This window comes from Fringilla coelebs, assembly GCF_963513975.1.
Source record: "Fringilla coelebs genome assembly, chromosome: 15".
NCBI lineage: Eukaryota > Metazoa > Chordata > Aves > Passeriformes > Fringillidae > Fringilla > Fringilla coelebs.
The window spans coordinates 18,645,316-18,672,549 of NC_140041.1; the positions used below are offsets into that span (position 1 = coordinate 18,645,316).

General features: G+C 57.8%; 1 protein-coding gene across 1 annotated transcript; it reads left to right on the plus strand.

The window, feature by feature from the left end:
• Positions 1 to 4,758: 4,758 nt before the first annotated feature.
• Positions 4,759 to 25,847, plus strand: SH3RF2 (SH3 domain containing ring finger 2; the record flags this gene model as incomplete). Its single annotated transcript, XM_084215959.1, has 8 exons — positions 4,759 to 5,130; positions 15,630 to 15,887; positions 17,644 to 17,949; positions 21,186 to 21,280; positions 23,257 to 23,427; positions 23,630 to 23,835; positions 24,348 to 24,709; positions 25,563 to 25,847. The coding sequence occupies 8 exons, from the start codon at positions 4,759 to 4,761 to the stop codon at positions 25,845 to 25,847; spliced, it is 2,055 nt and encodes a 684-aa protein (XP_084072085.1).
• Positions 25,848 to 27,234: the final 1,387 nt, after the last annotated feature.

Sequence of the window (27,234 nt, forward strand, 5' to 3'; positions counted from 1 at the left end):
TCTCTCCCCCACCAGTAAAGCAGCAGCACACCTGCAGTGCTTTGGTCAGTGCTCCCCCTCCAAGCTGCCCCTCTTGTTCTGCACCATCCCCTCCAGGAGCTGGGGGCTGCAGAGCCACAGGATTTATAGCCTGCTCCTGCCTGCAGCACTCACTGGTGGCCAGAAGCACCTGGGGGCACTGGAGGTGGTGCAGTCTTGCAAACAGCAGGGCCCTTTCCATGTGTTCAATTGGGTAACTGGAGCCTGCTCTTTTCTGCTGTCAAACCTACATGGAGACCACCTTCTGGAGGCCTGTGTTCAGGTCCATACTGCATGGAAAGCGTAAAATCTTGTCTTGGAGGATTAAAACAGCATCCTGCAGGTTCAGCACTGATGGGGCAGATCCCAGAGAAGCAGGATGCTGTGCTTGGGGTTCCGTGGTTCTCTCTGCACTGCAGGGAGAAAGGAGCAGTGCAGCAGAAATCCCAGAGCTGGTGAGGGGCACTGGGCACTGTCTGCTGAGGACCAGGGGCTCACAGGCAGCACCAGCTCCCAGCAGAGCAGGGGGGCTGCCCACTGCCCCCCTGTCCCTGTGGGGAAGCTCCAGCCCCGGGCCGTGCAGCTCAGAGGTGTCAGAGGTGGGTTTGTGTCTGCCTCACAGGAACACAACTTCAATCACCCCCATTCCATTCCTGCCAGGTGCAGGGACCAGGCAGCAGGAGGAGGAAGAGGAGGAGGAGCAGAAGCAGGTGGCCTGGGTGACCTCCCCAGTCACAGGAAGGACACGTCCATCCTTTCTCACTGTTGCTCAGCCTGGTTCCACCGCCAACTACTCCTAATGACACTTCAACAAACACACAACAATCTGTCTTCATGAAAATCGGTGAATAAATTAAATTTAAAAATACTTTTCTATTTCTGGGCAGGCACCACTCTGCTCCAGCTACTTCAGAATCAGCTGAAGCCTGCACAGTGCCCAACAGCCAGACTGCACCAGGCTGTAATGGCAAAACACAGCATTCAACGCTCTGTGAGCTTCATAAACAGCTCCCCTCACCCCTCCTCTTTATAAAGTGTAGATGGGGTCTCAGTGTTCGACTTCTACCCTCCAGCTGATGTGTATATACCTTGTGAAGGGAAAAAAAGGAAAAGAAAGCCTGTGCCATGCAGCTGCCCAGGGGTTTGTCCCCGTGGGGCCCCTGGGGCTGCGGGGTGGGCGTGGGGCAGGGCAGTGGTGCCTGCTGCTGCTGCCCAGCACAGCAGCCGTTGGTTTGAGAGGTGGAACATTTCAGAGAGGCGCTTTCTCTGCTGGCTGCAGGTCCCCACAGTCTGCACATCCCTGCAGAGTCACGCTGGCCTACTTATGTCTTGGAGCAAACACAAGTTATTTACTGAAAGAGCTGGGTTCTGCCGTGGGCACCGCCCCGCACTCAGAGCCCACGGCCGGCGGGCACTGCCCACAGGAGCAGCCGTCCCGTGCCAGGAGGGCACTCCCACCCTGGCCCTTGGGGTCTGCAGACACAGGCAGGGGCTGCCATTCGCCCCTCTCAGCAGCAGTGCTGGGCGCCGTGTTTGTGGGTGGGTAGGAGGGTGAGCTGCCAGCTCAGATCCATAATCTGTAGCAGCTTGTAAGAGGCACCCCCTCTCCCTGCCCTCCAGAAGCTAAAAACAGTCTGAAAGGTCCCTCTTCCCCCGGGAAGGAAGCATGTGGCATCCACTTGCATGGTGCGGAGTGGCTGAGGCTTTTATCCGCCCTGGAGGTGCTGTCGTGCTGTGCCCTCATGGCACACATAGCCCTGGCTGCAGCAGGGCTGCAGTGGCCACTGAACCCCAGCCCAGTGCCCTGCAGCTCCTGAGGATGATGAGAACAATGCTGTTTCACTTTGCTTTGGGATCCTTGGAGCTGTTTTCTGAGTCAGTGTTGGAGTTAGGCCCCCCCGGGGCAGACGTGTGCACACATCTCGGCGTGGCAGCAGAGGTGGCACACTGCTCTCATTGCTGTCTCCCAACTTCCAGCTCCATGATGAACCTCTTTGACTAACCCCATCTTCTAACACGTATTTCAGAGGTTCCATCCCTTCAGCACCGGGCATCCGTCCCCAGGGAAGCTGCAGAGGGCTGCAGTGGGTCGGTGGGGCCGTGCCCAGGCAGAGCCCCGTGCGGCGGCAGCAGTGCTGCCTGCAGCCCCAGAGCAGCACCCTCCAGGGCAGGCACCCCTGCTGCTGCACCAGCCCCGAGTTAATTACAGCACCCGCTCCAGACTCTGCTAAAATGAAAGGGAAGCATGAGCAGCTTTCTAGCTCTGCCTTTATTTTTTAACCCCAAGTAAGAGTCATGTTGGAAGAGAGGCAGTGACAGATAATACAGTCCAATGGAATGGTCTGAGTGTGAAGTGCAAAACCAGGAAAGCCTCACATCCTGATCCCAAACTGGACACTGATGTGCTGTGCGGGCTCATCTCCTGGTTTTCTCCGTGTACACTGGGGAGTGGGGGATGGTTAGTCTGAGGGCATTCCAGAGATGAATTAGCTTTTGGGAAGCGCTTTGAAGATTTAACAAGTTGTATAAATATAAATGTTAGCACAGACAGCTTCTGTATTGCAACAGAACCAGACAACGCAGCCCGGAACAGAGCCTCCCTTGGCTGTTCTGGCAGCTTGGGAGCTGCGGGTTGGAAAAGCCCTGACTCCCCTGGGTGATCAGAACAGCAGGAAGGGCCAGAGTCACTTCCAGGCTCAGGGGAGCTTGCCCAGGGCGAATCCCTGGTGGCATTCCCAGGAGATGGAGAGCACAGGGGGCTTCCTGCGACCACCCACATCACTGAAGACCCTCAGGCAGCCCCAGCCCCCTGATCCCCTGGGCCCCCCAGGTGTGCTCAGCACTGCCGGGCTCCGCAGCCTGGCCCTCCTGTGGTGCCTGCAAGGTGACCACAACTCCAGCTGTGGCCAGTGGCTTCCCTTGGGAGTTCAGCAGGAGCTGTGCATTGCACCGGGCAGGTGCCTCCCCCAGCAGAGCCTCGGGCCCACCCCTTGCTCTGAGAGCGGGAGCCTGGCCCTTAAAGCCCAGGAAAGCCAGAGGAGCACTCGCCAAACAGACCAGGCTGGAGGTGAGCAGGGGCCAGCATGCAGAGAACCATCGACTTCCAGCACCTCCCCATGGCAGGGCACTTCACAGTTCTCTTTCCTTTCTAATCTAATCAGACGAAAGTACAAACTGAGTGCTAATCACAGAGCACAAATAGGGAAGAATATGTAAAAAAGAAACCACCACCTGATGCCTGATGGCGTTATCTGAGACATCTTCAGATTTACAGTTCTTATTCTCTAACGCGGCAAGGTTTGCAAGGAAAATGGCTTTGGGCCTTAACTGCCCCTCCTGCTCTCCTTAGGCAATCCATCAGTATGTGCGAGCAGGCAGACCCGAGATAGGAATTCAGCTGATAAAGGGAAAGCAAATTACAGGTACCGAGATGGTCCCTGGCCTCCCTTGCCGAAGCCAGTGACTCGCGGGGCAGGAAGGGGCCCCTCGGACCCCTCTGGCTGTCCTGGGCTCAGGTCCCACTGGACTCGGCTGGCACACGGACCCTGCCCGTAGGGAGCAGGTGCTGGCCGTGCTCAGCACCCGGTTGTGCCCCCCTTGCCCGGGCAGCAGCCCACTGCCGGCCAGCATGGAGCCGGGAGCGCTGGCAGCTGCTGGAGCTCAGGCGCGGCACCAGAAGGCGCTCAGAGGGTCAGCCCGGTCCTGCTGGCGCGGTCCCGGTGCCCCGGTGCCCCGGGGCGGGCCGAGGTGAGCATCCCCCGGAACGCGACAGGGAGCGGCCCCTGCCTGCGCGCAGCACCGGGCGCAGGAAGCCGGGTCCGGGCCGGGTCCGGCACACGCTGCTGCCGCAGCAGGCCCGTGCCAGCACCCACAGGGTGCCAGGGCTGCCCCGTGCCCTCGGCGCATCGCGGCTGAGCTGCGGGCCCGCTGCAGGCCCGGGCTTGAGCCGCACCGAGCGCCCGGCCGCAGCCCCGCAGCCGGAGCCGAACAGGTTGGGCGGCTCCGGGCCGTGGGAGGAATAATCGCTTGGGGTTGATTCAGCGAGCTGAGGCGGCCAAACCGGGCGAGGATGGCACTGCGGAGCCAGCCGCGGCACCGCCAGGTACCCCCGGCGAGCGGCGGCGTCTGAAGGACTTTTTCCAGAGCTGCGGTGGAGCGGGGCAGGAGGGCCGAGCGGCGCTGCCTGCGGCGGGGGCGGCGGGGAGGAGCGCGGGGTGAGCGCGGCGAGCCCTCCGCAGCCGGCACCGGCACCGGCACCGGCGGGTCGGGGCTGATGTTTATCAGGGACTCTCATCTCCTGAGCCCGTGAATTCTTCCGTGCCGCGTCAGTCCTGCTGCGCGGAGCGGGAGCGCGGCAGCCTGCCCCGCGCTCCGCTGCCCCGGCCCGGCTCCGGGACCCCCTGCCCGGCCAGCAGGACCTGGGCTCCGGTGCTGAGCCCCGGCCGCAGCCCGGAGCCGTCCCCTCGCTCCAGCTGAGTCAGGAGTGACTCATTTCAAGCCGGGCTGCGGGCGCAAGCGAGTGCGTTCCAGATTGGCTGGGAGCGCCGCTCTGGATGTAGGTGGCTGCGTTACGCGCTCCAGCAGCGCAGCTCTGCTCCGTGCTCCCTCCTCCTCGCCCTCCGTCCGGAGAGCTGCCTGAGCCCGGGCTCTGCTTCTCGCAGGAGGGCGTCTCAGGCGGCTCCGGTGGATGTGGGCTGTGGACGGCCCCGGCCCCGCTCCTGAAGGGGCTCCGCACTGAAGATGGACGACTTGGCTCTCCTTGACCTGTTGGAGTGTCCCGTGTGCTTTGAAAAGCTCGACGCCACAGCAAAGGTGCTGCCGTGCCAGCACACATTCTGCAAGCCCTGTCTGCAGAGGATCCTGAAATCCCAGAAGGAGCTGCGGTGCCCCGAGTGCAGGACCCTCGTCCTGGGCAGCATTGAGCAGCTGCCCTCCAACCTGCTCCTCATTCGTCTCCTGGATGGAGTCAGGTGCGGACAAAACGTCAGTAGGTTTGGCTCGGTCCAGAGGTCGGGGGTCCTGTCGTCCCCCGCCTCCATCAGGAGAGTCCCCAGGGGGCTGCAGCTGCACCAGCACCGGCTGGCAACGAATCCCCGGATCCACATGGAGGGGGTAAGGAGGTTCTTGGTTCTTTCTTCTGCCCACGAGCATAGAAAGGTTCCTGCTGTGTGCCCAGAGCCAGGAACCTTCTCTGTTAGCAGCACTGCAGAATGCTTGAAGTGAGACCGAGTGTTTTGTGTGCAAATTTGGCTGCTGTTTCAGTGTGATATTTGACTGTTTCCAGCTCACTACAGCAGAAACTGACTCCCAGGCTGAGCCAAAGCCAGCCTGCCCTTCTTACAAAAACTTCCCAGCAGCTCTTTTCCCCCAGAGTTTTCAGATGCTTCCTGGCTTTTGAGGGCATTTCAGGTGCTTGGACTTTCAGGCAGTACACTGCTTTTGACTGATAGCAATTAAGTCAGTAATTGCAGAGCTATAACTGTTGGTGGTGGAGAAGGTATTTCCATAGCTGCACCTCAGTTTCCCCGCACTGGAAAAGAAGGGGGGGTGCCCAATGCAGCTGCTGTTTTTCTGTCCAAAGTTCTTGGAAGTTCACTAGTTAAGGATATTAAATTTGGCTCACTTATGACTATACCTAGGGATAATTTATTAGGGTAATTTTAAAATTCTAAGTCCTTTCCATCATTTTCTTTAACAATACAATAGCTTTTCTTGAATAATGAGGACAGGATATTAGATCTGTTAAAAGAGCTTGGCTCAGTTGGAATTTAGGGAAGAGACTTGTGGCTTCACCTTTCCCACATTATATCCCTGGATTTCCATTTCTCTCACCTCAGCCGCTCTGTACAATGCCTCTAAAGCCTTTTAATAACACTCTGAAGCTGGGCTGAAAGGGCTGCTGAGCCCCAGAGCCTGCTCAGAGCTGTAGAGGTCGGGCAGGCACGGCACAGGTGTTGTGCCCGTGGAGCCATGCAGGTGCTGCTGTGTCCTGTGGGTATGAGCTGGCTCGTGTATCCCAGGGAATCTCTGTGGTGTTGGTGAGGGATCTGGATGGACCACACACCAAACCAGGCATCCCTCAGGAGCTCCTGTCCCCGGTGTTCCCTCCGTGCAGCTGAGCCCGAGGCACCGTGTCTCTTTCCCTGGAGCACAACCAGGGACAGGGGGTGACCCTGCCCAGCCCAGAGCCCTCCCCTGGCTGCAGCACGGGAGGGGCACGGGGCCAGGGGCAGAGTGCAGCAAGTCCTTGGGCTGGGGGCTCCCTCCACAGGGCCTTGCTCTGGGCAGGACCCTTGCTGGGAGCCTCCAGCCCTCCAGGGGAACAGCGGGAACTGCTGGAGGGCAAACACTCATGCAGGGGACAAACCATTCAACAGTGACAGCTTTCAGCCACTGTCACCCCGGGCAGCATTCCAGCTGAGAAGGAGAAGGTTGTAGATTTTCCAACTGGACTCTCCTGGCCCTGGATAAAAGAACACAAATACACTTGTCTGGCTTTCTTCTCTCTCACTCATTTCATGTTTCTTTAACTGGTTCTCAGGGCAGGTAGGAACTTGCTGCCGGTGTATAATGGCAACATCCATCCATCCATAGCTCCCAAAAGCTTTTAAGGCCAACTTAAGACCAAACTCCTGGAAATCAGCAGAGCCAGTGAGCACCGAGGGAGCTGTGGCTGGCTCCCTGGCACTGGGACAGCCTTCTCAGCTCCTGTGCCTCTCTGGGAAGGGATATAAAACACATTACACTGAAATACTCTTAGGCGTAATTAGTTACTTAATTATAAAACACTTTGGAATCCTCTGCTGCGAGGTGAAGAATGCAACGTATTAGTCACATTTTGGCTTTAGCGGTTTTAAGTACCTGCATTCAGGACCAGACATTACTTTGGGTACTCCAGTGGGACGTTAATGGATTTGGAGCCTCCCCTGAGCAGGCACTCAGTGACAGCAGCACGTCACCCAGCACAGCAGGGACACGTTTGAAAGCGCCCGTGCAGTGCAAAGATGAGACAGTGATGAGGGTGACTTGTCACCACCCTACCCCTGGATGCTTGAGTTCCAGGGTCACCTGAAGGAATCTGGGCAAGCAGAGACCTCCAGATGCTTGTGAGCCTCAGAGCAGGTTCTTTCTGCCAGGAATCACAGTGAGAGCAGCTGCCCTGCAGTGCTGCTCACCCCACCACAGCTCTCCCCTGGGTACTGGAATTGCAGTGGCCATGTGCTGTTGCAGCAGAGGGTCACAGCTCCCCAAAACCAGACTGCCCCAGTCTGCAAGGGCTGCTAATCACCCCAGTGCTATCCACCACCCTGTGCCACAAAGCAAACACAGCTCTGCAGCCAGAGCCACCACCCAGCCAGGATAGGGGCCAGCCTTTGGTTTTACCGAGGCAGTTCTATAAATAAACTTTCTTTACTCCCCGTAGCTGAGAACATCGCAAGCTTGATCAAAGTTTCTCTCTCAGCAGGGAGGTTTCCTTGCCAGTTCTTTGCTCTTCCTGCTCATGAGCATCCATGAAGGCAAAAAATGAAATCAATCCCTCATCACCCAGCAAGCCAAGAGCTCGTCTCCCTCTGAGCAGGAGGAGCCAGCAGGCCCCCACGGAGCTGCTGGCTTAGCACAAACACGGCTCTGCTTTGCGGTCAGGAATTTCCCAGAGCCAGTTGTTAAAAAACAGGGAATTTTCTAATTGCAGCCCATCCCAAGCGATTTATTTGCTGGCATTTAAATCCCTTTTGAATGCACTTCCTCCGAGCAGCCGTGGCGTGGGCACGTGCTGGCTCTGTGCACGTGGAGCCCTCCGTGTGTGCCACGGCCCAGCCCTGGCCCCCGCTCTGCCCCCGCTCTGCCCCTGCTGCTCCTCGGCCAGGCCTTCAGATCTCCAGCATCAGGGCAGGGAGGACTTCGGATTTTCAGAATCTCCACATAATAGACTGTCTGGAGTTTAAGAATAAAGGCACTTGCTAGGAGGTGTATGCGTAAATAAGCCAGGCTGGAGCCTTTGAACTCTCAGGAGCCGCCCCTGGCATGTGCCAGGTGTGGTTACAGCTTGTGCTGAGCTCCTCCTCACCTGGCTGCAGCCCCAGCTGAGCTGGTGAGCCAGCAGAGCGTGTGTGCTGAGGTGTGCAAGAACCTCCCACGCCTCTTCAGGGGGGCAGGATGACCCCTCTGCACCCTGCAAAACTCCATGCAGGCACTGAGCAGCTGCTTGGGTGCTGAACCTGGTCATGCAGCAAACATGGGACACTGAGCCAGAGGAAAAAAGTTCCCAGTGTGACAGCTTGCCTTAGGAAAACACGGACCACGCAGATTTAACTGTGACTTGGGCTATTTTCTCTTTGCATGAACTGAGTGCTCAACACCCCCTTCCAGCATTTCATGGGAGATAGACAGATAACACCTCTATTGGGATAAAAATACTCTGCACTCCAACGTCCCACCTTCACACGGACGTCTATAGATAGAGCCTGCGTCTTGGTATTTTCTTCTCCTCCAGAGTCATCTCCAACTCCTTTCTGCCTTTGACAGACAGGACTTGGATTGCTGGAGCTTCTTGAAGTCTTGCTCAGAGCAAACTCCATGTTTGCATCTGGCAGAGGCAAGCGAGTTTCCTGGCCCCCTCACTGAGCCAACCCCTCTCCCACCCTCCCAAAGCCCCCAGCAGTTCCTGTGCAGTCCCAGCAATGACCTGAAAAAGCTGTGTCGCATCCCCTGGGCTGGCCAGGCACTCTGGGGATGGCACACACCCGCAGGTGTGCCCAGGCCTGGGCTCTGCCTGACGTGGTGGTGCTGGCTCCTTTCCCCCCAGAGCATCCCTGCAGCTGCTGGGCTAGGTGGGGTGTGCCCCAGAGCCCCTCAGCTGGACACGGAGATGCTTCATGTGACTGCACAACTTTGTGTGGCCTTACGGCCTTCCATCAGAATTTGTGCCAGGGCTCCACGCCGTGTCCCATCTGGGCTCATCTCATTCCAGCAGAACGAGGAGCTGCTCCCACAGTGCTGGTGGCACCTGGTGCCAGGCAGTGGTGTGTTTTCTCCCTCTGCATGTAGTTGTAGCACTTTCATCTACTGCAAAGAGAGTGAGGTCAATGTAGGCTGATGGACAGCACACACCCCAGAAGCTGTGTGAGTGCCGAGCCAGCACAGGGCATTCCAGGGTGGTACCTCTGGCTGTGGAAACCCAAAGACCTCCATGGCCAACAGCAGGAGCCAGTTTCCCTGGTTTTACAAAATTAGGTACCAAGCTGCAAACACATAAAAGTGTTTTAATTTGTTTCCAAGGCAATGAGTCAGGCTCAGATGGCGAGTCAGGAATAGCACGGCCGGGCTCCTCTGCGAGCTCACCTGCGCAGCGCCGTGGTCAGCCAGGAGCCCCAAGGTCTGATCCCCCCTCTCACATCCTGCTGCTCACTGGCCACTGTCCCTGGGGTCCAGGGGCTGTCACTGGCCCGAGTTTGTCTTTTCCCTCGGTTGGGAAGGGTGGGGAGGAGGCGCCGTGCGTGCAGCTCTGCAGTGCGCGGGGCTGGAGGAGCAGTGTCCCCACCGAGGGACAGGACAGCTGTCCCTGCTGCCAGCACGGGGCCTGCAGAGTGCCAGGAGGCCCGGTGCCCTCTGGCAGAGGTGCCCATGGTGCCCAGGGCTGGCACTGCTGGCTGAGGAGCCACATCAGCACTGCCTTGCCCAGCACAGAAGGGCACTGAACCAGCAGGGAGCGGGCTCAGCAGCAGCAGCAGGATGCAGTTTCCTCCCTGCACAACAAACAGCCTCTTCTGAGAGCAGTGCTGCTGAGGCAGAGCGTCATGACTGGGCACGCCGAGGGCTGACACAGTTTGTTTTGTGTGCAGCTCACACCCATGACACACAGCCTCAGCACTGCTTGGGCCTGCTGACAGCAGCAGGGCTCATCTGACCCTGCAGCAGCCAGCCAAGAGTCTGAGAGGGTTTCATGCACACTCTGCAGCCCCAGCTCGTGGCACCCAGTGCCAGCATGCCCCTGCCACGTCCCCGCTGTCCTGTGCCAGACCTGTCCCCGCTGTCCCCGTGCCCTGCAGCTCTGCCCACACCCAGGAGCCAAGCCACACTCAGCAGCTCCCGCCCTGGGCATTCCTCCTGCTCACCTGAATGTCCCCCGTGGCTCACCCAGGCAAAGTGACGCCTGTGTCCTCCTGGGCAGCCTGGGGGACAAGGCCAGGCATTCCCCGGGGGCTGGGTGCCAGCAGTGCTGCCTCAGCATCCCTCACCCTGTCCATCAGAGAAGCTGCTCTGTGTTTTCTGTAACCATTTCCCCCGTTTTCCACGTCACCTTTGCATTCCAAAGCCAGGCCACGTTCAGAGGTGACGTGAGCCTTGCTGCTGTGGTACCCCAGCACTGTGAGTGGGCACAGGGGGTAGGAGCTCCCAGTCCCTCTGCCATTGCCCCAGCAGCTGCAGCCGTGCAGATGGAGCAGCACAAAATCCACTCAATTCACATCTCCAGTGTCTCCCCATGATGGCCAGTTGGCTCAGGAGCAGGTGGCCACCAGAACTGGCCACGGCCAGGGCTGGCCTCCCATTTGGGCAGGCCCAGGAGGGAGTGGGGCAGCTCCAGGGCTGACGTGAGCAGGAGGGACTGGCTTTGCTCCCCCCGGTGCACACAGTCTACGTGTGCTTGGAAGACAGGAACAATCCTCCTCAGGGAAGAAAAAATGCACAAACCACCCAACTGTCTGAATCCTCAGAATATAATTATGTGAAGAGATTGAAATGACAAGTTCACTTTTGAAGGTTTTGTTCTCTGTGACAAGGCTGAAGTTATCTCCTCTGCCGAAATGCAGAAAAACAGAATTGTAATGGCAATTAATTTACATTCAAATAGCTCTTTTCATCCACCTGGATCCTGCAGAGCCCTGAACTGAGCTAGCTGAGCACACAAGCAGGTGATGGGGCTCATTCATGACACGGAGACATGGGCAGTCATGGCAGGATGTTGGAGGCAGCTCTCAGGAACCAGAACAGATGGAGATGTTATTGATCATCTCTAGAGAAAGGCAGTGTGTGCACATCCTTCAGTGTCAGTGGTGGATAGCAGCCAGCTCCAGTGCTCAGTGTCAGTCACAGCTCCTCAGGAGCAGGGGCTGTGCCCTCAGATCTGTGCTGGAGTCCCTGGCTGCCCCAGGGGGAGACATTCCCACTGCCAGAGCTGTCCTGTCTCCTGCACAGACATCCTCCCTGTGGGACAGCTCCCCTGACACCCAGACTGGGATCAGTCCCTTGGGATTTACTGCAGGACAGGCACAGGGGGCAGCTGCTCCAGGGCATTCCCTGCGTGGGGTTAGGAAAGCCAAAGCCGGGAAAACAGCAGTGGGAGCCCATCTGAGGCCATTCCTGATCCCCCTGCCAGCGGCATTCCCGCTGCTGAGGGTTGGGGCCAGCCCCAGCCCAGGCAGTGGCCGTGGGTCAGGGGAGCAGCCCTGCACGGGCAGGCGAGGGGCTGTGCCAGGCTCCCCGTGGTGCTGTCCCACCGTCCCTCTGTCCCTCTGCTGGCAGTGCTGGTGCAGCACGGGGGCTCAGGAGGGTCCCCCGGTGTCACCAGCTCTGTGTCTCTGCCCTGTGGGGGACAGGGCTCAGTGGCTGCAGCCCAGACACGTCCCTGGCCTCGGCCTCCCTGGGGGCTCCGGGCTGCTCTTGGCACCCCTGCTCAAAACCCGGGGTTTTGAGGGGAGCTGCCTGGTAGGGGCATTCCCAGCTCCCACCAGCAGCCTCTCCTCTTCCCTCTGCTCCTGGCTTTGCTCCCAGGGATCCCCTCCCCTCCTGCTGCTCCTTCTCTTTTTTGGGAATTCCCGTGCTCTGGGCAGGGGTCGTTCCTGAGTCACCTGCTGCCAGTCCTGAGGAGTTATTTCAGCTCATTTCAGACAACCACAGAGTGCACTTCTCTGCTAGGAAGAGATGCCTCACATTGCTTCCTCACACACATAAACGTATTTTTAATCTTTGTTTGGTGCAGAGGGAGACTCAAAGGCATTGGATGGCTGCCCAGCACAATTGATGCCAAATGCCAAAAATAGTGAAAAAAATGAAATCTTTTCTCCCTTATTGGCCTCATATCCACTGAGAATGGGGACAAGGAGTTGAAGTGCATCTGCCATGACCGTCCCTGCTGGCAGAGCGGCCAAGGAGAGAGAAGCATCTCCCCCAGAGATGGTGCTGATGCAAGGGGGTTCTGCTCCACTCCTGGCATTCCCTGCTGCCTTCTCTCCCCAGGGCTGCCCCACGCTCTCTCCAGGCACCCCAAGGCAAGGGGCACCTGGGGCTTGGCTGCTCTGAGAGCCTGAAGTAGCTCCTGGGTCTCACTCAGGCATGATGGAGGAGAAAACAGAGGGGAAAATCAGGAAAAATGAGGCAGCATTGAAAAAATAACAGGCACCCCCAAAATGGGTTTCTTTGCTGCAGTTTCTCTCTCTCTGCTGGGCAGCCATGCTGTACACAAACTTGCAGCACCTCCAGCTGAGTTTTCCCAGAGCTGCTCCCAGTTTTCTGTCCTGGCTGTCAGACAGATGCCAAGGGTACCCGAGAGACCAGACCATGTGTGCAATCCTGGGCTGAGCGTTCTGCTGCCACTCCACCCTGCTGAAAGGAAGGCTGCTTTGGGCTAAGGAAAAGCAGCTGGACATGCTAACGGGAGAAGGCTCCACCAGAAGAGAGCAGGTCCTGCTCCCCTGCCGGGGCCACGCTGTGGCCCAGGACAGCCTCTCCCTCTGCCCTCAGCCACCTCAGGCACTCCTTGTCTTTATCACAGGGTAATTAGCACGCCAGTTTCTGCCTTTGCAATTAACCTACTTTAAATAAAGCACAACAGATCCCTTGCAGAGGATCTGGGGCAGCCAGAGTGGGCAGGAGCCAGCCCGAGCTGAGAGAGGCTCAGCTCAGAGCTGCAGCACAGGAGGGAGGTGCTGGCCTGGGGATGCCACCCCAGGGGCTCTGCTGGACACCCCAGCACCGTGGCTGTCACTGCAGGGGAAGTTGTTCTTTCCTATGCCCTACAAACACGTTAAAAAACAGGGACTCTGCGTGTCCTCCTGAAATCTTCAGCTTGCAGCTTTATTTTGTGACAGGGCACATTAGTTGCTCCCTGTGGGAAGGTAAAGGCTTAGTTTGTGTCCTAAATAAAGTTGGGAAATTGATGGGATATTTTTTGCTCAGTATCTGAGAAGCCAAACAGAATTTATTTTAAAGAATTGAAAGTATCAAAACCTACAGACTTTGGAAAAAGCTGACTTGAGTTGGGAGATTTGAAAGGGCAGAAAAGTCTGAGGAAAGGGTTAAAGAGGAGGGGAAGAGCTGAAGGTTGTGAGTGAAAGTTGTGAGCCCTTTCATCCAACCATCCATGCCTGCAAGTGGAGGGATGTGTTCAGCCAGAGCTAACGCCCCAAACACACCTGTCCCACCTGGGTTTTGGGTATTTATCCCCGTCTGCCCTGCTGAAGAAAGAATATTCCAGACTCTCAGCACTCTGTTGCTAGCTCCCAGTTCCCAGTTAGCACCAGGTATGCATTTCATTTCAGAGTTTCTCTTCTTTTTAATACATTTCCATAACCCGTTCATGCTGCCTTTAATGTTTTGCTGTATCCTGGCGTTCCCTCACATCCCAGACGTTGCTGCTCCTCCTTCCCAAGCCCTGTTCTCTCCCTTTGTGAAGGTCCCATTTGGTTTCTGGTTGCTCCCAGCCCTGTGCTCCTCATGCCAGGGGTCCCAGCATGGTTCTGAAGGAAAGCTGCTGTCCCCCAGCCTGTTCTCCTCATGGCAAGCTCACCTGTCCAGGTGTGTGTTTGCAGGGTGTCCCCATGGCCCCACAGAGGTGATCCCTGCTTTTCTGATGGAGACCAGCACTGGCCCAAGCCTCCCTTCCCCATTTCCTGTCCCCCAGAGATGTGCTGTCAGTGTCACTGAGCCAAGCACATGTGTTTACTCTGAGCACAAATTAAGAGAGAGAATGTCTTAATTAGAACTAAACATTAAACTAATTGCTTCCCATTTCAAAGACTTTGAAGTAAAAGCAGTACATGAATTTTTTCTCTTCTTGGTTCCTTTTCCCTACCAGGCATCAGGGTTTGGGGATGCTGGAAGATGCCCTCTTTCCAAAAACTTAACTATTTCCATGGGCAATTTGATCTTTTCCACACTTCTGGAAACTAATGTTGAGATTCTCACTTTACCTTCCTGACCTCTGAGAAGTGGCTGAGAGAGAGGGAGCCCTGCAGGAGTCCTGCCTGAGCCCTGGCCACAGACACGGGTGGATTTGGGGAAATGCACAGAAAAAAAGGCAGGGAATCAGGAATGTGTCACGGTACAGAAGGCTGCTGTGAGATGGGTGGGAGGGGGTGACCATGCCTTGGAGAAGCTGCAGGGCACTGTCCTCACCGTGCCACAGCACCTGGCAGCCTCTACAGAGAGGAGAAGGACAGTCCAGATGGGCAGAGCCCTGTGAGGAAGCAGCTGAGCAGCCTCTTGGGCACGGGCACTGCAGCTGAAAGCTGGCCAGGGCTCCAGAGCTGGGGACAATTCCAGCGCCCCAGCCTGCCAGGGGGGAGCTCACACAGCTGGGCCCCAGCTGGGAGGGCAGAATGGAGCTCACATGTGGGTTACCCTAAGGTGGGGGCTCACATGTGGGTTACCCCTAAGGTGGGGGCTCACATGTGGGTTACCCTAAGGTGGGGGCTCACATGTGGGTTACCCTAAGGTGGGGGCTCACATTTGGGTTACCCCTAAGGTGGGGGCTCACATGTGGGTTACCCTAAGGTGGGGGCTCACATTTGGGTTACCCCTAAGGTGGGGGCTCACATGTGGGTTACCCTAAGGTGGGGGCTCACATGTGGGTTACCCCTAAGGTGGGGGCTCACATGTGGGTTACCCCTAAGGTGGCGGCTGCAGTGCCCAGAGCCCTCGCTGCAAGGAGGGCAGAGCCTCAGGCAGGGCTCAGGGACAGGCAGGGCTCAGCACAGCAGCTGTCTTAGGGCAACTTGGCCATTTCATCTGGCTCAGAGTCAAGATCACAACGTCCCTGCATCTCTTCTGGGTTTGCCTCACCTCTTCTATGTCACATTACACTGCAACAATGATAACACGAACCCACCCCTTCCCAGCCCAGGAAAAGGCTGGGTTAACCCACAGTCACACGTGTCACGGCAGGGACGGAGCCCCAGGAGCACACAACCTGCGCTCACCTTGCTCTGCTGCCTTCTCCTGGCAGGTGACAGCCACCAGCTCGGCTGGATGCTGGCTGTGACCACCAGTCCTTCTGAAATAGAAATACCTGGGCCATTAAAATAGATATTGTGTTGGAGAAGCCCTTATAGCATGCAATAAGATCCCATGGGAAGAGCAGTTTAAGGCCTTAACTGTTTCTTAATATTCTTAAACAAGTCCAGCCTGCTTTTCATCTTGATACAAACTTAGCATAAGTATTTGGGAGCTCGTCTTCATTAGTAAAACCCATCAAGGAAGGATGTGGGTAGTTAATCCTAATAAATGCATGCTTAAGCCTTAGACCTCTGCCTTTTTTTCTCATTAATGCCGAATGCTTTTGGGGAAGTCTGTCCGTGCGGGAGGAACGGCAGGGTCTGTTTCTCGTCCCCCAGGTGCCACGAGCCAGGGCGCTGTACTCGTACCGCGGGCACAACCCCGGCGAGCTGCGCTTCAACAAGGGCGACACCATCGCGCTGCTGCGGCAGCTGGACGACAACTGGTACCTGGGCGAGCTCAACGGCGCCAGCGGCGTGTTCCCGGCCAGCTCCGTGCAGGTCATCAAGCAGCTGCCCCTGCCGCGCCCTCTCTACGGCCTGGAGCTGCGGGGCCGGGACAAGGCGGAGAGCAAGGACATCCTGAGCTTCCCCAAGGTACGGCCCCGGCACACCGCGCTCTGCCGTGCCCGGCCCCGGGAGCTCCTCCTGAGGGCCCCCCAGCCCCCGGACTCTGCAGTTCCCCTCCCCTGCCACGGCCCCGGGGCACGCAGGGTGGCACAGGTCCGGAGAGGGACGGGTGGCCCCGGCCGGCCAGCGCCGCGCTCCCGGGCCGCGGCTCCAGAGACCTTCCAGCCCCCCCTCCCTGCTCCAGAGACCTTCCAGCCACCCCTCCCTGCTCCAGAGACCTTCCAGCCACCCCTCCCTGCTCCAGAGACCTTCCAGCCACCCCTCCCTGCTCCAGAGACCTTCCAGCCACCCCCTCCCTGGCAGAATTCTGTCAGCGCTGGTCTAGACATTAATTGTGTTGTGCAGTTTAGCTTGAGATGCAGGGTGTACATGGCACCGGCACCAGTTCCTAGAAATAAAATTAATACTTGTAATGCCCTAATTACAGCAAGCTCTGCTTTGTGGCTGTTTTATAGGAGGACTCAAGCAAAACATCTTATTTGAAGCTCTAATATATTTTTTTAAATGTCTTTTCACTTAATGAAATCATCTTAGCTTCAGTAATGTCTTATTCAAGTCTAGCATTGAGAGACACAAGTTATTTAAGGGACACATACAGCCACCAAGGAATTAGGTATTAATTCTAGAGAAGGCAAAGGTAGGGCTGCTGTGGGAGACGCGAGGCACTCCTGGCTCTGACATGCAGTTTGTGCCCCCTTTTATCATGTCTCCTGGGATTTAGACAGGCAGAAAAACATTTCCAGTTTGCTCACACACGGAATTGACAGGATAGCCATGGCACATGTGTGCCTACACGCACACTGCGGGCTTTAAGTCTTATTTTGGAGAGGGAAAATGAGAAGACCACCCCTGTTGTAAATGTCAACATCTGGGAGCCACCTGTACCTCCCCTGCCATGGTCTCCCTGTCCATCCCAGGCATCAAGCACCTTGCCTCCCACAGGCGGGTGAGAATCTCAAGTTTTGCAATTCATTAATGTCAGCAGTAAATCATGATTAATTCCTCTGGCACCCATGGTGGTGAAAAACGCTGTCACCACATGCCCTTTGCTACCAACACCCTGATCAGCAGTTTCCAAGGAGTGCTGTGTGAACACTGCCCTATGCAAACTTGAGGCCTGCCTCTCCCTCGTCAACCCCAGTCCCTGACAAGCCAGGAGTTTTTCAGTGGAAGCAGCACCAAGCCATGAGTGTTCAAGCTGACAGAGATGGAGCTGGGTGCATGTAATCCTGCTGGGAATGCCACCATCAGTGAGGCCACCGAGCCCGTGCCATACCCTCAGCTGCAAGATGCACCCTTGTGTGCCAGCACAGACAGGGAAAGGGTGAGGAGTGCAAACACCAAACATCCCTTCAAATTCAGAACTAGAGTTATTAAGGACAGCTCTCCCAGCACCTCTGCCAGCCAATGCTCTGGACAAGGAGTGTGTCGGGGGAAGCACTCATCCTCATAACCCCTTGTCTTAGCACAAGTTTTAAAAACCAATTTTAATTTTGCTGTCAGCTTTGAATCGGGAATTTTACACCCAGAACTTGTCACTGACACCAGCTGAGAGAAATGACAGAGCCCCAAGATTTTAAGGACACCCCGGTAAAGGTGACGCCCCCTGAGTGCTGCCTGCAGCTCTGCCGCCGGAGAGAAGGGGAGCGGAGCAGAGCAGAGCAGCCGGGGCAGCGCTGGCTGTAACTCCTGAACCCACCGCGTCTCCTGCTGTCTCTTGCAGCCGAGCACGGCCCAGCAGCTCCTGCAGGCCACCAAGGGCCACTGGTCCCCCCCGCCCAGGGCCTCGTCCCTGCGCCCGGCCAAGGCCAAGGCGGAGCCGGCGGCGTTCCCCAAGGCGCCCGAGGCGCGGCGGAAGAGCCTGCGGCAGTTCTCGCTCACCACGGCTCTCAACACGCTGAACCGCATGGTGCACGCCGAGCGCCCCGCGCTGCACATCAGCTCCCCCGTGCTCATCAGCTCCAGCAACCCCAGCGTGCCCACCCAGAGCTGCGAGAGCGCCGAGCTGCCCTGCGGGACCCCGCTCCAGGTAAGGCAGCGCAGCCCCAGCCCAGGCTGGCCCTGGGGCACGGGGAACCTGGGGCTGAGCTGGACACCCAGACTGATCTTCTGGAATTCATCCACTCCAGGCAGAAGAGTCTCGTTCCTTCTTCCCACTCTGAAGATCTGAGCACAGAATCTTCCCCAGATATCTGAAAGGGAGAAAAAGGGGGTTTTACATTTATATGACATCTTTCATAGTGAAGGTTGCTCCAACCTTTTTTAGAGAAGTCACCCAGCCCCTGGCAGTCCATGTTCAGGCAGGAACACCCAGCAGGCACTTTGTCCTGGGCACCAGCCTGCAGATGTGATACCCCGGGTTACAGAGGGGAAATGAAACCTTACAGGATTTCCATAATTCAACTGGAACTGTATTCTGTCTCACACCCCAAAAGGATCTCACCCAAAAGTCTCAGTGTGAACCACTGCCAAGAGCAGAAACGAGAGAGGGGACACGTTATGGTTTGGCCTTAGCAGGGCTGGAAATGGCTTGTTTCCAATCAGCAGCGTTGCTCCCAGAGGTTTGCAGGGAACCTGTGCCGTTTCTGGGCCTGCACAGGATGCAGCTTTCCTTTCTCATCTCTGAGTTCGGGCTGCAATGACTGAGCTGCAACGCTGAGATCCCTTCCCAAGCCCAGGTGGGCGCTGCCAGGGTGGCTGGGAGCCGAGGGAGCAGGGGCTGCACCCCAGGACAGCCAGCAGCAGCTGGACAAGCCGGGGCACAGGGGCTGTGCCAGGCTGCAGGGCTCCCACCGCAGGACCTGCCTGCCTGGCATTGCCCGCAGCAGCAGCAGGTCGGACTCCTCTCGGCCCATAAAAGGGAATTCCCAGCGCTGCCCCAGCCTCCTCCCCCGGCTCCCGCTTCCCCTCGGCTGCCAAGCTCAGCTGGAGCCAGAACCGGTCTGCAGGGCTGCGGTGGCCGTGCCCGTGCTTGTGCCTCTTGTGCAAGCGGCCGTGGGGCGAGGGCAGCGGGGCACCCACGCCCTCCCTCTCCGCCGCTGGAATCTCCTCCCAGCGCAGCCCGGCTGATTCCCTGCGCTGGCAGTCCTGGCCGGGAGAGACCAGAGCTGCTGCTGTGCCCTGAGCTCGGGGAGGGAGCCGATGGCCCCACAGGTGCCCCCAGCACACCCGGCTTTCCTGAGTCACAAATGTGGGAGCTGGCAGGGCGCGGTGCCAGAGCCCCGTGCTGCGGCGGGCAGGGCTCCCGTCCCCGCCAGGAGAGGCCCAGCAAGGCCTTGCCTCTGTCAGCACTGCCGGGGTCACACCGGCGACACGCTAGAAAGGGAGATGGAGCGGGAGAGGGATTGCGGGAGAGGCAGGGAATTAAACCCTTTGTTTACCCTTTGTAAGTACCCTTTGTACTTACAAGGACTTGCAAGGTACTCGTGGGAGATCAGCAAAAGTGAGTGCTGAAATCAGTTATACGTGACTCGAAAATATTTCTCCCAATCTTTTTTCCCCTCTGCATGTTGCAAATGCAAAGGCAGCTTTGAGGATGCTCTAAGTGATGTCTGCTTCCAGGCACGGGGGACACAGAGGTGAAAAACAGGGAGCTTTCCTCACAGAAGGGGACATTTCAACACAGTTCCATCAGGAAAACCAGCAAACGGCTGCCACTTTGTTCCAAGGCAGAAAAAAGAAATTCCAAATATCCAAATTTAAAGCATTTTGATTCTGGTAATTAATAAAACAGAATTATAAATTCCAGTCAACTTTAGGAGCACCTGGTCCAATCCTGCCTGGACTAGAAAACAAGGAATGCAGAGAAGGTTTGAAGCTGACCTGCTACTCCAGGTCCGAGACAGAAGCTGGAATTGCTGGGGTGTTTTAATTAATTTAATTTACTGGAGAGCACCAGAGCCGGTGAGTCACTTTTCTTTTTCCCTAGGTCCTTGCCAAGCCAGTGCTCCAGCACCGCATTACAGACATGACCACTAGAAATTAGATTTGAAATGAACATGAGATTAAAGCCCCAGCTTGCATCATTAAGATCCTGTGGTCGTTGCTGGAGAGCGCAGCTGCAGCCACATCCAAGCGCGGCGGCGTTCCGCTGCCCGGAGCTTCCCGGGGCGCTGCTGCCGCCGCCCCGCCGCGCTCGGAGCTCCGTCCCCGACAGGGCCGCGCTGCTGCCGCTCGGCCCAGGGCGCAGCAGGGCACGGCCGGGGCCCCGCCGCGGTGTCGCCTTGCAGCGAGGGCAGGGCTGGGTCCGGACGGGAAGGAGCCGCTGCTGGCAGCTGCTCACCCCGGGACGCTTTGAGCTGCAGGAGGGACAGAAGGGACAGCTCGGCACAAGGGACAGCCCGGCACAAGGGACAGCCCGGCACAAGGGACAGCTCGGCACAAGGGACAGCCCGGCAGGAGGGACAGAAGGGACAGCCCGGCACAAGGGACAGCCCGGCAGGAGGAAGGGCGTCCCGAGGATGCCTGCTGCCTGCCGCCACCCTCCCTGCACACACCCAGCACAGCGCTGCGTGCTCCATCTCCCCCCTCCCCAAGGCCACTGTGCTGCAAGCCACAAGGGCAAAGGCAGAAGCCAGAGGGACGCGTCAGAGTGTGCCCAGGTGGCACAGACCCGCACGTTTGGTAGCTGGGACCTTGCAGAGCCCAGCAAGCATGAGAGACACAAAACCAGACTCGGAAGGAGAACAGAAGCGCCCCCAGGCAGGCCCTGGGTCGGGGGTCGTGGCTGGATGCTCAGCAGACCCCGGCACAGGACACCCAAGAGTGCACACCTCGCCTCAGAGACCCCCTCGGGGGCACATCACCATCAGCCACTGGGAGATGAGGAGGGACAGGAGAGGGACCACAGCAGGGACAAGGAGTCACCCTCTGGTACACCCGGTGCAGTAACCTCAGGATCGGGGCTGCGGTTCCTCCCTGGAACACCAGAGACCCTGTGAGAGCCCGGAGGGGACGCTGTGGTGGCTGGTACCACCCTGCAGGTGCAAAATGACAGCAGGAAAGGACGAGCTGGGGATCTGTCAAAGGGTCTGGATGATCCTGGAGGTTTTTTCCAGCCTAAATGATTCTGTGATTCTGAGCCTTCCCCTTGCTGCCTGGTCTTTTTCTAAGTCAAATGCTCCAGACTCTTCCATTTCCTGAAATGTCTCCGGTGGTTTTTTGAAGGGTGGGTGAAGCCAGTCAAGGGTTAGCTGCTCCTCCAGTGGCTGAAAGAGGCTAATAACCAGATTAATACTTGTTTTCTTTGCTTCCTTTCTCCGGCAGGTCAGCACCTCCTACTGCCCCACACCAGGAGCACTGGGGCCCCCAGCAGCCATCGTGACCCTTCCCCACCTGCAGCACCACGGGCCAGCTTACCTGTACGTAAGGGAACAAAAGCTTTGGGGCACGGGGTGTCATTTGCTGTAGCCTCACCAGGAGCCTGCTCCTACCAGAGCACAGCTGGGATCCAAGTGCAGATCCATGTGGGAATGTACCTGGCTGGTCCAAGCCAGGGTGGCAGACGCCTGATACCGCAGCTGAGTGCGTATTTCTGCCTCACTGCAGGTTCTAGGGAGAAACAGTTCTGCCTGTTTGCCAACAATGCATTTTAATTTTTTTAAGTGTAAAGAAACTAATTACTCCTTAAGTGCCTCTAGTTATTTATCCTGAAACCTTCATGGCCACTGGTGTTTTGAACAATCCAATTTCTGAAAACTTTCACAGAGTTAAAATTGCAGATAACGCTCTATGATGATTACATCAAGGTAAGATTCACCCCTGGCACTTAGTAAAGCATCTAAAATAACAACAGCATCCCAACATGCTGTTTACACAGCACTCAGCACCCCTGGTGCAGGGCCAGGCTGTGGGAATGCTAGTCCCCAGGAGCAGCACCCACAGCTCAGTGCTGTGCTGGGACCCACGCACACCATCATCAGTCAGCCAAGACTCCAGCACACAAATAATCCAAAGGACAAGAGAACTCCCAAGACTTTAAAATAATTTGTAGAAGGATGGTGCAAAAGCATGGCACCAGCTGCCTGGTTTGCACAGGGGCAGAGTCAGAGCAGCCCCTGCAGGATCTCCCCTCGAGGTGATCCTGAGCAGCCTGAGCTGCTGTGAGAACACCCAGAGCCCACCTGGGCTGTGGCAGCCCCAGGGAGCCTCCCCTCACACACACTGCAGGTCACACCTTCAGATGCTTGTGCTGAACTAAGGGAGAGAGAAACCCTTCTGAGAGTTCTGGGGTAGCCCTGACTATCCAGACACCCCGTCTGTTGTTTGTTATGTAAATAACACCTGATACTTGGGTGTTGGGCTGCAACTCATTGATTCTTGGAGCAGATCACATTCCCCTTGAAAAAAACAACAGTGCAATTAAATGTGTTCCACTGGAGCCAAATTCAAGTTCTTTAAGGAACAAATAGGGAAAAGTTTTGGAAAATATACCATTTTCTTTTGCTGCAGTTTTGCTATGTGCTCACACATGGGTCAGAGAGAAGAACAAAGCTTCAGCCCTTGGTCCCAATCCCAGAATCACAAAAGAGAGGTCTAGGGGAGATTTCAGACTAATTTCTAGTCTGATTTCCTCACTGCCCTGGAGTGGAGCCATGTACCTCCTCCTACCTCCTGCTCTGTCCATTCTCCATGGCCTCCAGCGGCTGCCACTCCTGTCCTTGTGCTCCAGTCAAGGAGAAGGAGGCAGGGAGGAAGGGAGGAGGAAGGAGGCAGGGCAAGAGTGGTGCTCTTCCCTGGGCCTCCAACACCTCCTGGTGATGCTCCAGGCAAGCAGATCCAAGGCCTCTGGTTTCAATGGTAGAATTGCCTGATGCTATCTTGAGCACCACCATAACTGTGCTCTTTCAAGAGTTTTGCCTTAGGACAGGTACTTGTCAGGTCCTGATCCGTGTTTCTGGTGGAGCACTTGCTGTGTGAGGTGCAGAGCAGCAGTTTCCTCCTCCCCAAAATTTGTCACCCTGGGCTGGCGCTTCTGGGGCAGAAACCACCCTCCTGAGCAGCTTTGTTCTCCTTTCCTGCTGGCTCTTCTCTTGTCCATATCTCCTTTGGCCTGAGGTGACAGGCTCTTTCCTCCCTGCGAGTTCTCACCACAAATGGCAGCACCCAAACTCTCGAGCCTGGTTGAAGGGCTCCGAGCACAGCCAGCAGCCTCCTCCCCCAGCCCGGTTAAACCGCGGGGCTCCGGGATGCTCCGGGCACAGCCGGCAGCCTCCTCCTCCTGCGCTGTTAAACTGCGGAGCTCCAGGCACAGCCGGCAGCCTCCTCCCCTGCCCGGTTAAACCGCGGGGCTCCGGGGTGCTGCAGTTCTGCCTCCCCTCACACCCTCTCCCCCCAGGTGCGTGGCTCTCCACTCGTACGCGGCTCACGGACCAGACGAGCTGGAGCTGCAGAAGGGAGAAGGGGTCCGTGTCTTCGGCAAGGAGCAGGACGGGTGGCTGCGGGGCATGTCCCTCGTCACCGGCAGAGTCGGCCTCTTCCCCAGCAACTACGTCACTCCCCTCTTCAGGTCTGGGACTTCTAACGGGAAACAAAAACGGGGAGAGGGAAGGGGGTAACACGTAGAACTTGGGGTCTTCTTGTTTCCTCGGCGAACCCACGGCAAGGCATACCCCCAGTACTGAGAAGGGACCCCCCAGAAGCGAGCAGGGCCAGGGGTCCCTCGCCAGGTGGGATGGCACCCGGCAGCCCTCGCCTTTCTTTTCCAACAGGAAATCCAGTCTCTCCGAGTCGAAGATGCCTTCCTTGTACACCTCGTGGACGCTGTCCACCTCCTCGCTGTCCTCGCAGGGGAGCGTGTCCGAGAGCGGCCCGCGGCAGAGCCGGGCGCTGCGGCCGCTGCTGCTGCCCGTGCCCATCCCCTGCCCCGGGCGCGGCCCGGCCCCGCTGCGGCGCGGCCGCGGCAGCACCAGGAGGAGTAAGTGCCGGGGGGCTCTGCGAGGGAGCAGGGGACACGTTCCCCCAGAGCGCACCAGGGCTGCGGTTCGTGGTCCCTCAGCCCCGCTTGGCCCCGACTCTGGGGAATTCGGGAATTCCAGGGGGTGTGACTCAGCATGGAAATATTCCTGCAAAGCTTTGCGCAGAGCTCTGTGGTTATATTCTTTACGAGGAGGCCGCGAGGTTTTTCTTCATCCCATACGCCCTGTTTTGTAATACGCTTCCCCGAGTATTTGGGGAGCCAAGTGTGTGTTCCCAGCCCCGGCAGCAGAGCAGCTCCTGGAGGCAGCAGTGCCCTGGCAGGGGCCACTGTCGGAGATTTTAGACCCGAAATCGGTCCTGGTGCACAGGGGTGGGCACGGGGTGATCCCCGGGAGCTGCAGCCCCGCAGCATGCTGTGAGCAGGGCTGCTGGTGCGGGGCTGTAACCGCTGCTCTCTCTGCACATTTTGGATTCCTGACTAAATGACTTTCCGTGGTCCTTGCTCCCTAGACGGATCCCTGCAGAGGCCAGGCCAGGCAGGGACCCCCGTGCAGATCACCGGCTCCCTCAGGCGTCCCACGGCCGCGGGGAGAGCTCAGCACTTCCAGCTTTACCCGCACGTCGGCTCCCCCCCGCACAGCATCCCCCCCGGCGCTGGCACGGACGAGACAACGAGGCCAAACTCCTCCTATGAGGCTTCACCGGCGCTGCTGGTCAGGGCAGGGGAGAGCCGAAGCCCCTCCGTGTGCAGCTCGGTGATCCTGGACGCCAAAGACTCCTCGGTGAAGAGCGAGGCAGCTCCAAAGCCGCCTGCGTCAGCCCCGCCGTCCATCCTGGTGAAACCAGAAACCTCCCGCAACAGCGCCGAAAAGGTACAGAGCCCCCCTGCCCCAGAGCATGCCCGTGGAACCAGCAGCGGCAGGCAAAACTAGCCAGGGCCAAACACCCCGAGGGCTTTGCTCCATTCTCACCAATTTCTTCCAATAGAAATCGCTGGGATTGACACATGCCTTAGGAAATCGGGTGTTGGTGCTGCTGACGCAGCTGTTCAGATCAGGCCCTGAAGAAAGGCAGGACACTGCAGGACCAGGTCCTATGTCCCTGTCACCCAACTCGGTCACAAGTAAATCTCGAGACTTTTCTGAGGTCATAAATTGGGCAAGAATCTGTGAGTTTGGGAGCAAATGCCTCAGAACTGGTATCAGGCAGAGTTTGCAGAACTCCCCCATCTCCCTCATGTCACTTGGGCTGAGCCATTTAGAATGGGAATTTCTTTCCCTTTTGGCAGTCAGAGAGAAATTTCATAATGGCAAAATCATTCTGAAAATTGCCCTTGTGACAGCTTCCCTTTCCCATAGTACCCAAAGACGTGCCCAAATCGTTCCACATGCCCCAAAAGCCCAGCCAACCTCAGAGCTCCCAGGCAGCTCAGCATCAGCTGAGAGAGCCCGCGGTCCTGCGAGGGCAGCCGCTCCTGGTGCTGCGCTGCCTCCCGCTGCCAGAGCAGCTCTCCTTGGTCTCCAGGAGCTGCCGGCACTGCTGTGCTGCTCCCCGGGGCTCTCGGCCACCTGCCACCAACGCGCATCAGCCAGGGCTGCCCTGCAGGCCTGCCGTGCCCCGCGGGACCCGGCCGCCCCCCGAGCGCATCCCCCCGGTTCTGCAGGGGCAGGCGAGGGCGGGCGAGTTCTGCACTTCCCACCTGACTCTGGCCCCTTCTCGCTGCAGCAAGTGAAGACGGTGAGGTTCCAGAACCACAGCCCGCCGCCGCCCAAGCGGCACAGCCTGCAGCCCTCGCCGAGGCTGCCCCGCAGCAGGACAGAGCCCGGGCCCGAGGGGCTCCTGCCCGAGCCCCGCCTGGGCCCCGAGCTGCTGGTGCTGTACTCGCCGCGCCTGGGCTCCAGCCCCCTGCACCCGCGCCGGGCGCTGCACCCCAAGGCGCTGTCGCTGGACCTCTCGGGGCAGCTGACCTTCCCCATCAAGAAGAGCTACAGCAGCATCTCAGCAAACTGACCGGGTAACCCGCGCCTGCCTTCCTCCCCGCTCCTGCTCCTCTCCCTCGGCGCCCAGCCCCGCATCCTCCCCCAGCGCCCCCGGGCAGGGGCCGCTGCTCCCGCACCGCCGGCACCTCGGGAGCTGCGGGCCTGGGGCTCGCAGGGAGCTGCGGGCGCCTCCGAGGGACCCCGTGCCCCAGCACGGGAAGAGGTGCCCGAGCACGGGGAGGGGTGCCCGGCTCCGCGGCCTCCGCAGAACCGACCCTCCCCAGGTCGCTGCCCGCGCTGCAGCACCGGAGCAGCGGCAGGGCAGGAAGCGTGCAGGTATCGGAAGGAGTTACACTTGCTGTGGTCTCCTCAGGGCTGCGGGAAAGCCCACAGAGATCAAACACCGGCTCATTACCTGCCTGCCTCAGGATAACGAAACCATAAATCAGAATCAGTCAGCTCCTGGCTGATGGTTCATGCTGCCTTTAAGGGGAGGGGGTCACTCAGATTTTTTGTTATGGTGGTTGCTTGCTTTCTTTTCTCATTGGTTTTAGCCCAGGGGTTTTAACACAGAAGCCTAAAAGGTGATTTGGAAGGCAAAGAGCCCATGGAAGGTGCTTTGCCATCACTGCAGTCACCCAGGCTCTGCAGTGAGGGCACTGAATCTCTCTTCTCCTCATTGCTTGTTTTCCTCTGGTCACCTGTCAGCTACCTCCTGCCCATGAGCTTCTTCCAGCCCCTTCCCACCACCCACCCACTCAGATGTGGCTGTTGTAAATATCTTAAGTGGGATTCATGGGTTTCAGATGCATGAAATGCTGTTTATGTAACAGAGAGCAGAACTCAGAGTTCACCGTGCCCCAGAACCCCTCTGCCCCAGCAGCCCCAGCTCTGGCTTCCAGCTCTCCCCAATCCAAGCATTCTCCTGTGAATCCCAGGGAAGCCAGCAGAGCTCTGCTGGCTCACAGCTGTGCCTGCTCTCTGTCAATCTGCACAGCAGAGTTTGGTTTTCATGCTTAGTTTCCATTGCTGGCAGTTCCCAGCCCAGCTGCAGGCACCGGCTGCCCTCTCCTGACTGGAGGAGCTGTGCTCCCTCCAAAACTGCCCTGAAATCCCATCCCCGGTTACCTGCCTACAAACCCGGAAAAGGAACTCCATTGGTCAATGGAGATTCCTCAGAGAAGGACATTTTTTCCTAAAACTACACAAGGGGAATGGATAAAACAATTCACTGCGCCACAGCCCCTGGACCTTCCCTCTTCCAGACTTCCTGTTCGTGGAGCAGGAAAGCTGGGTCTGCCTGCGGGGATTTTCAGTGGCACAGCGACCTCCAGGGCACAGAGCTGTTCTCACCCGTGCCCTCTGTCAGTATTCCAGCTCCTGCAGAAACACCCCGACAAGCTGAAAGCATGCTCTGT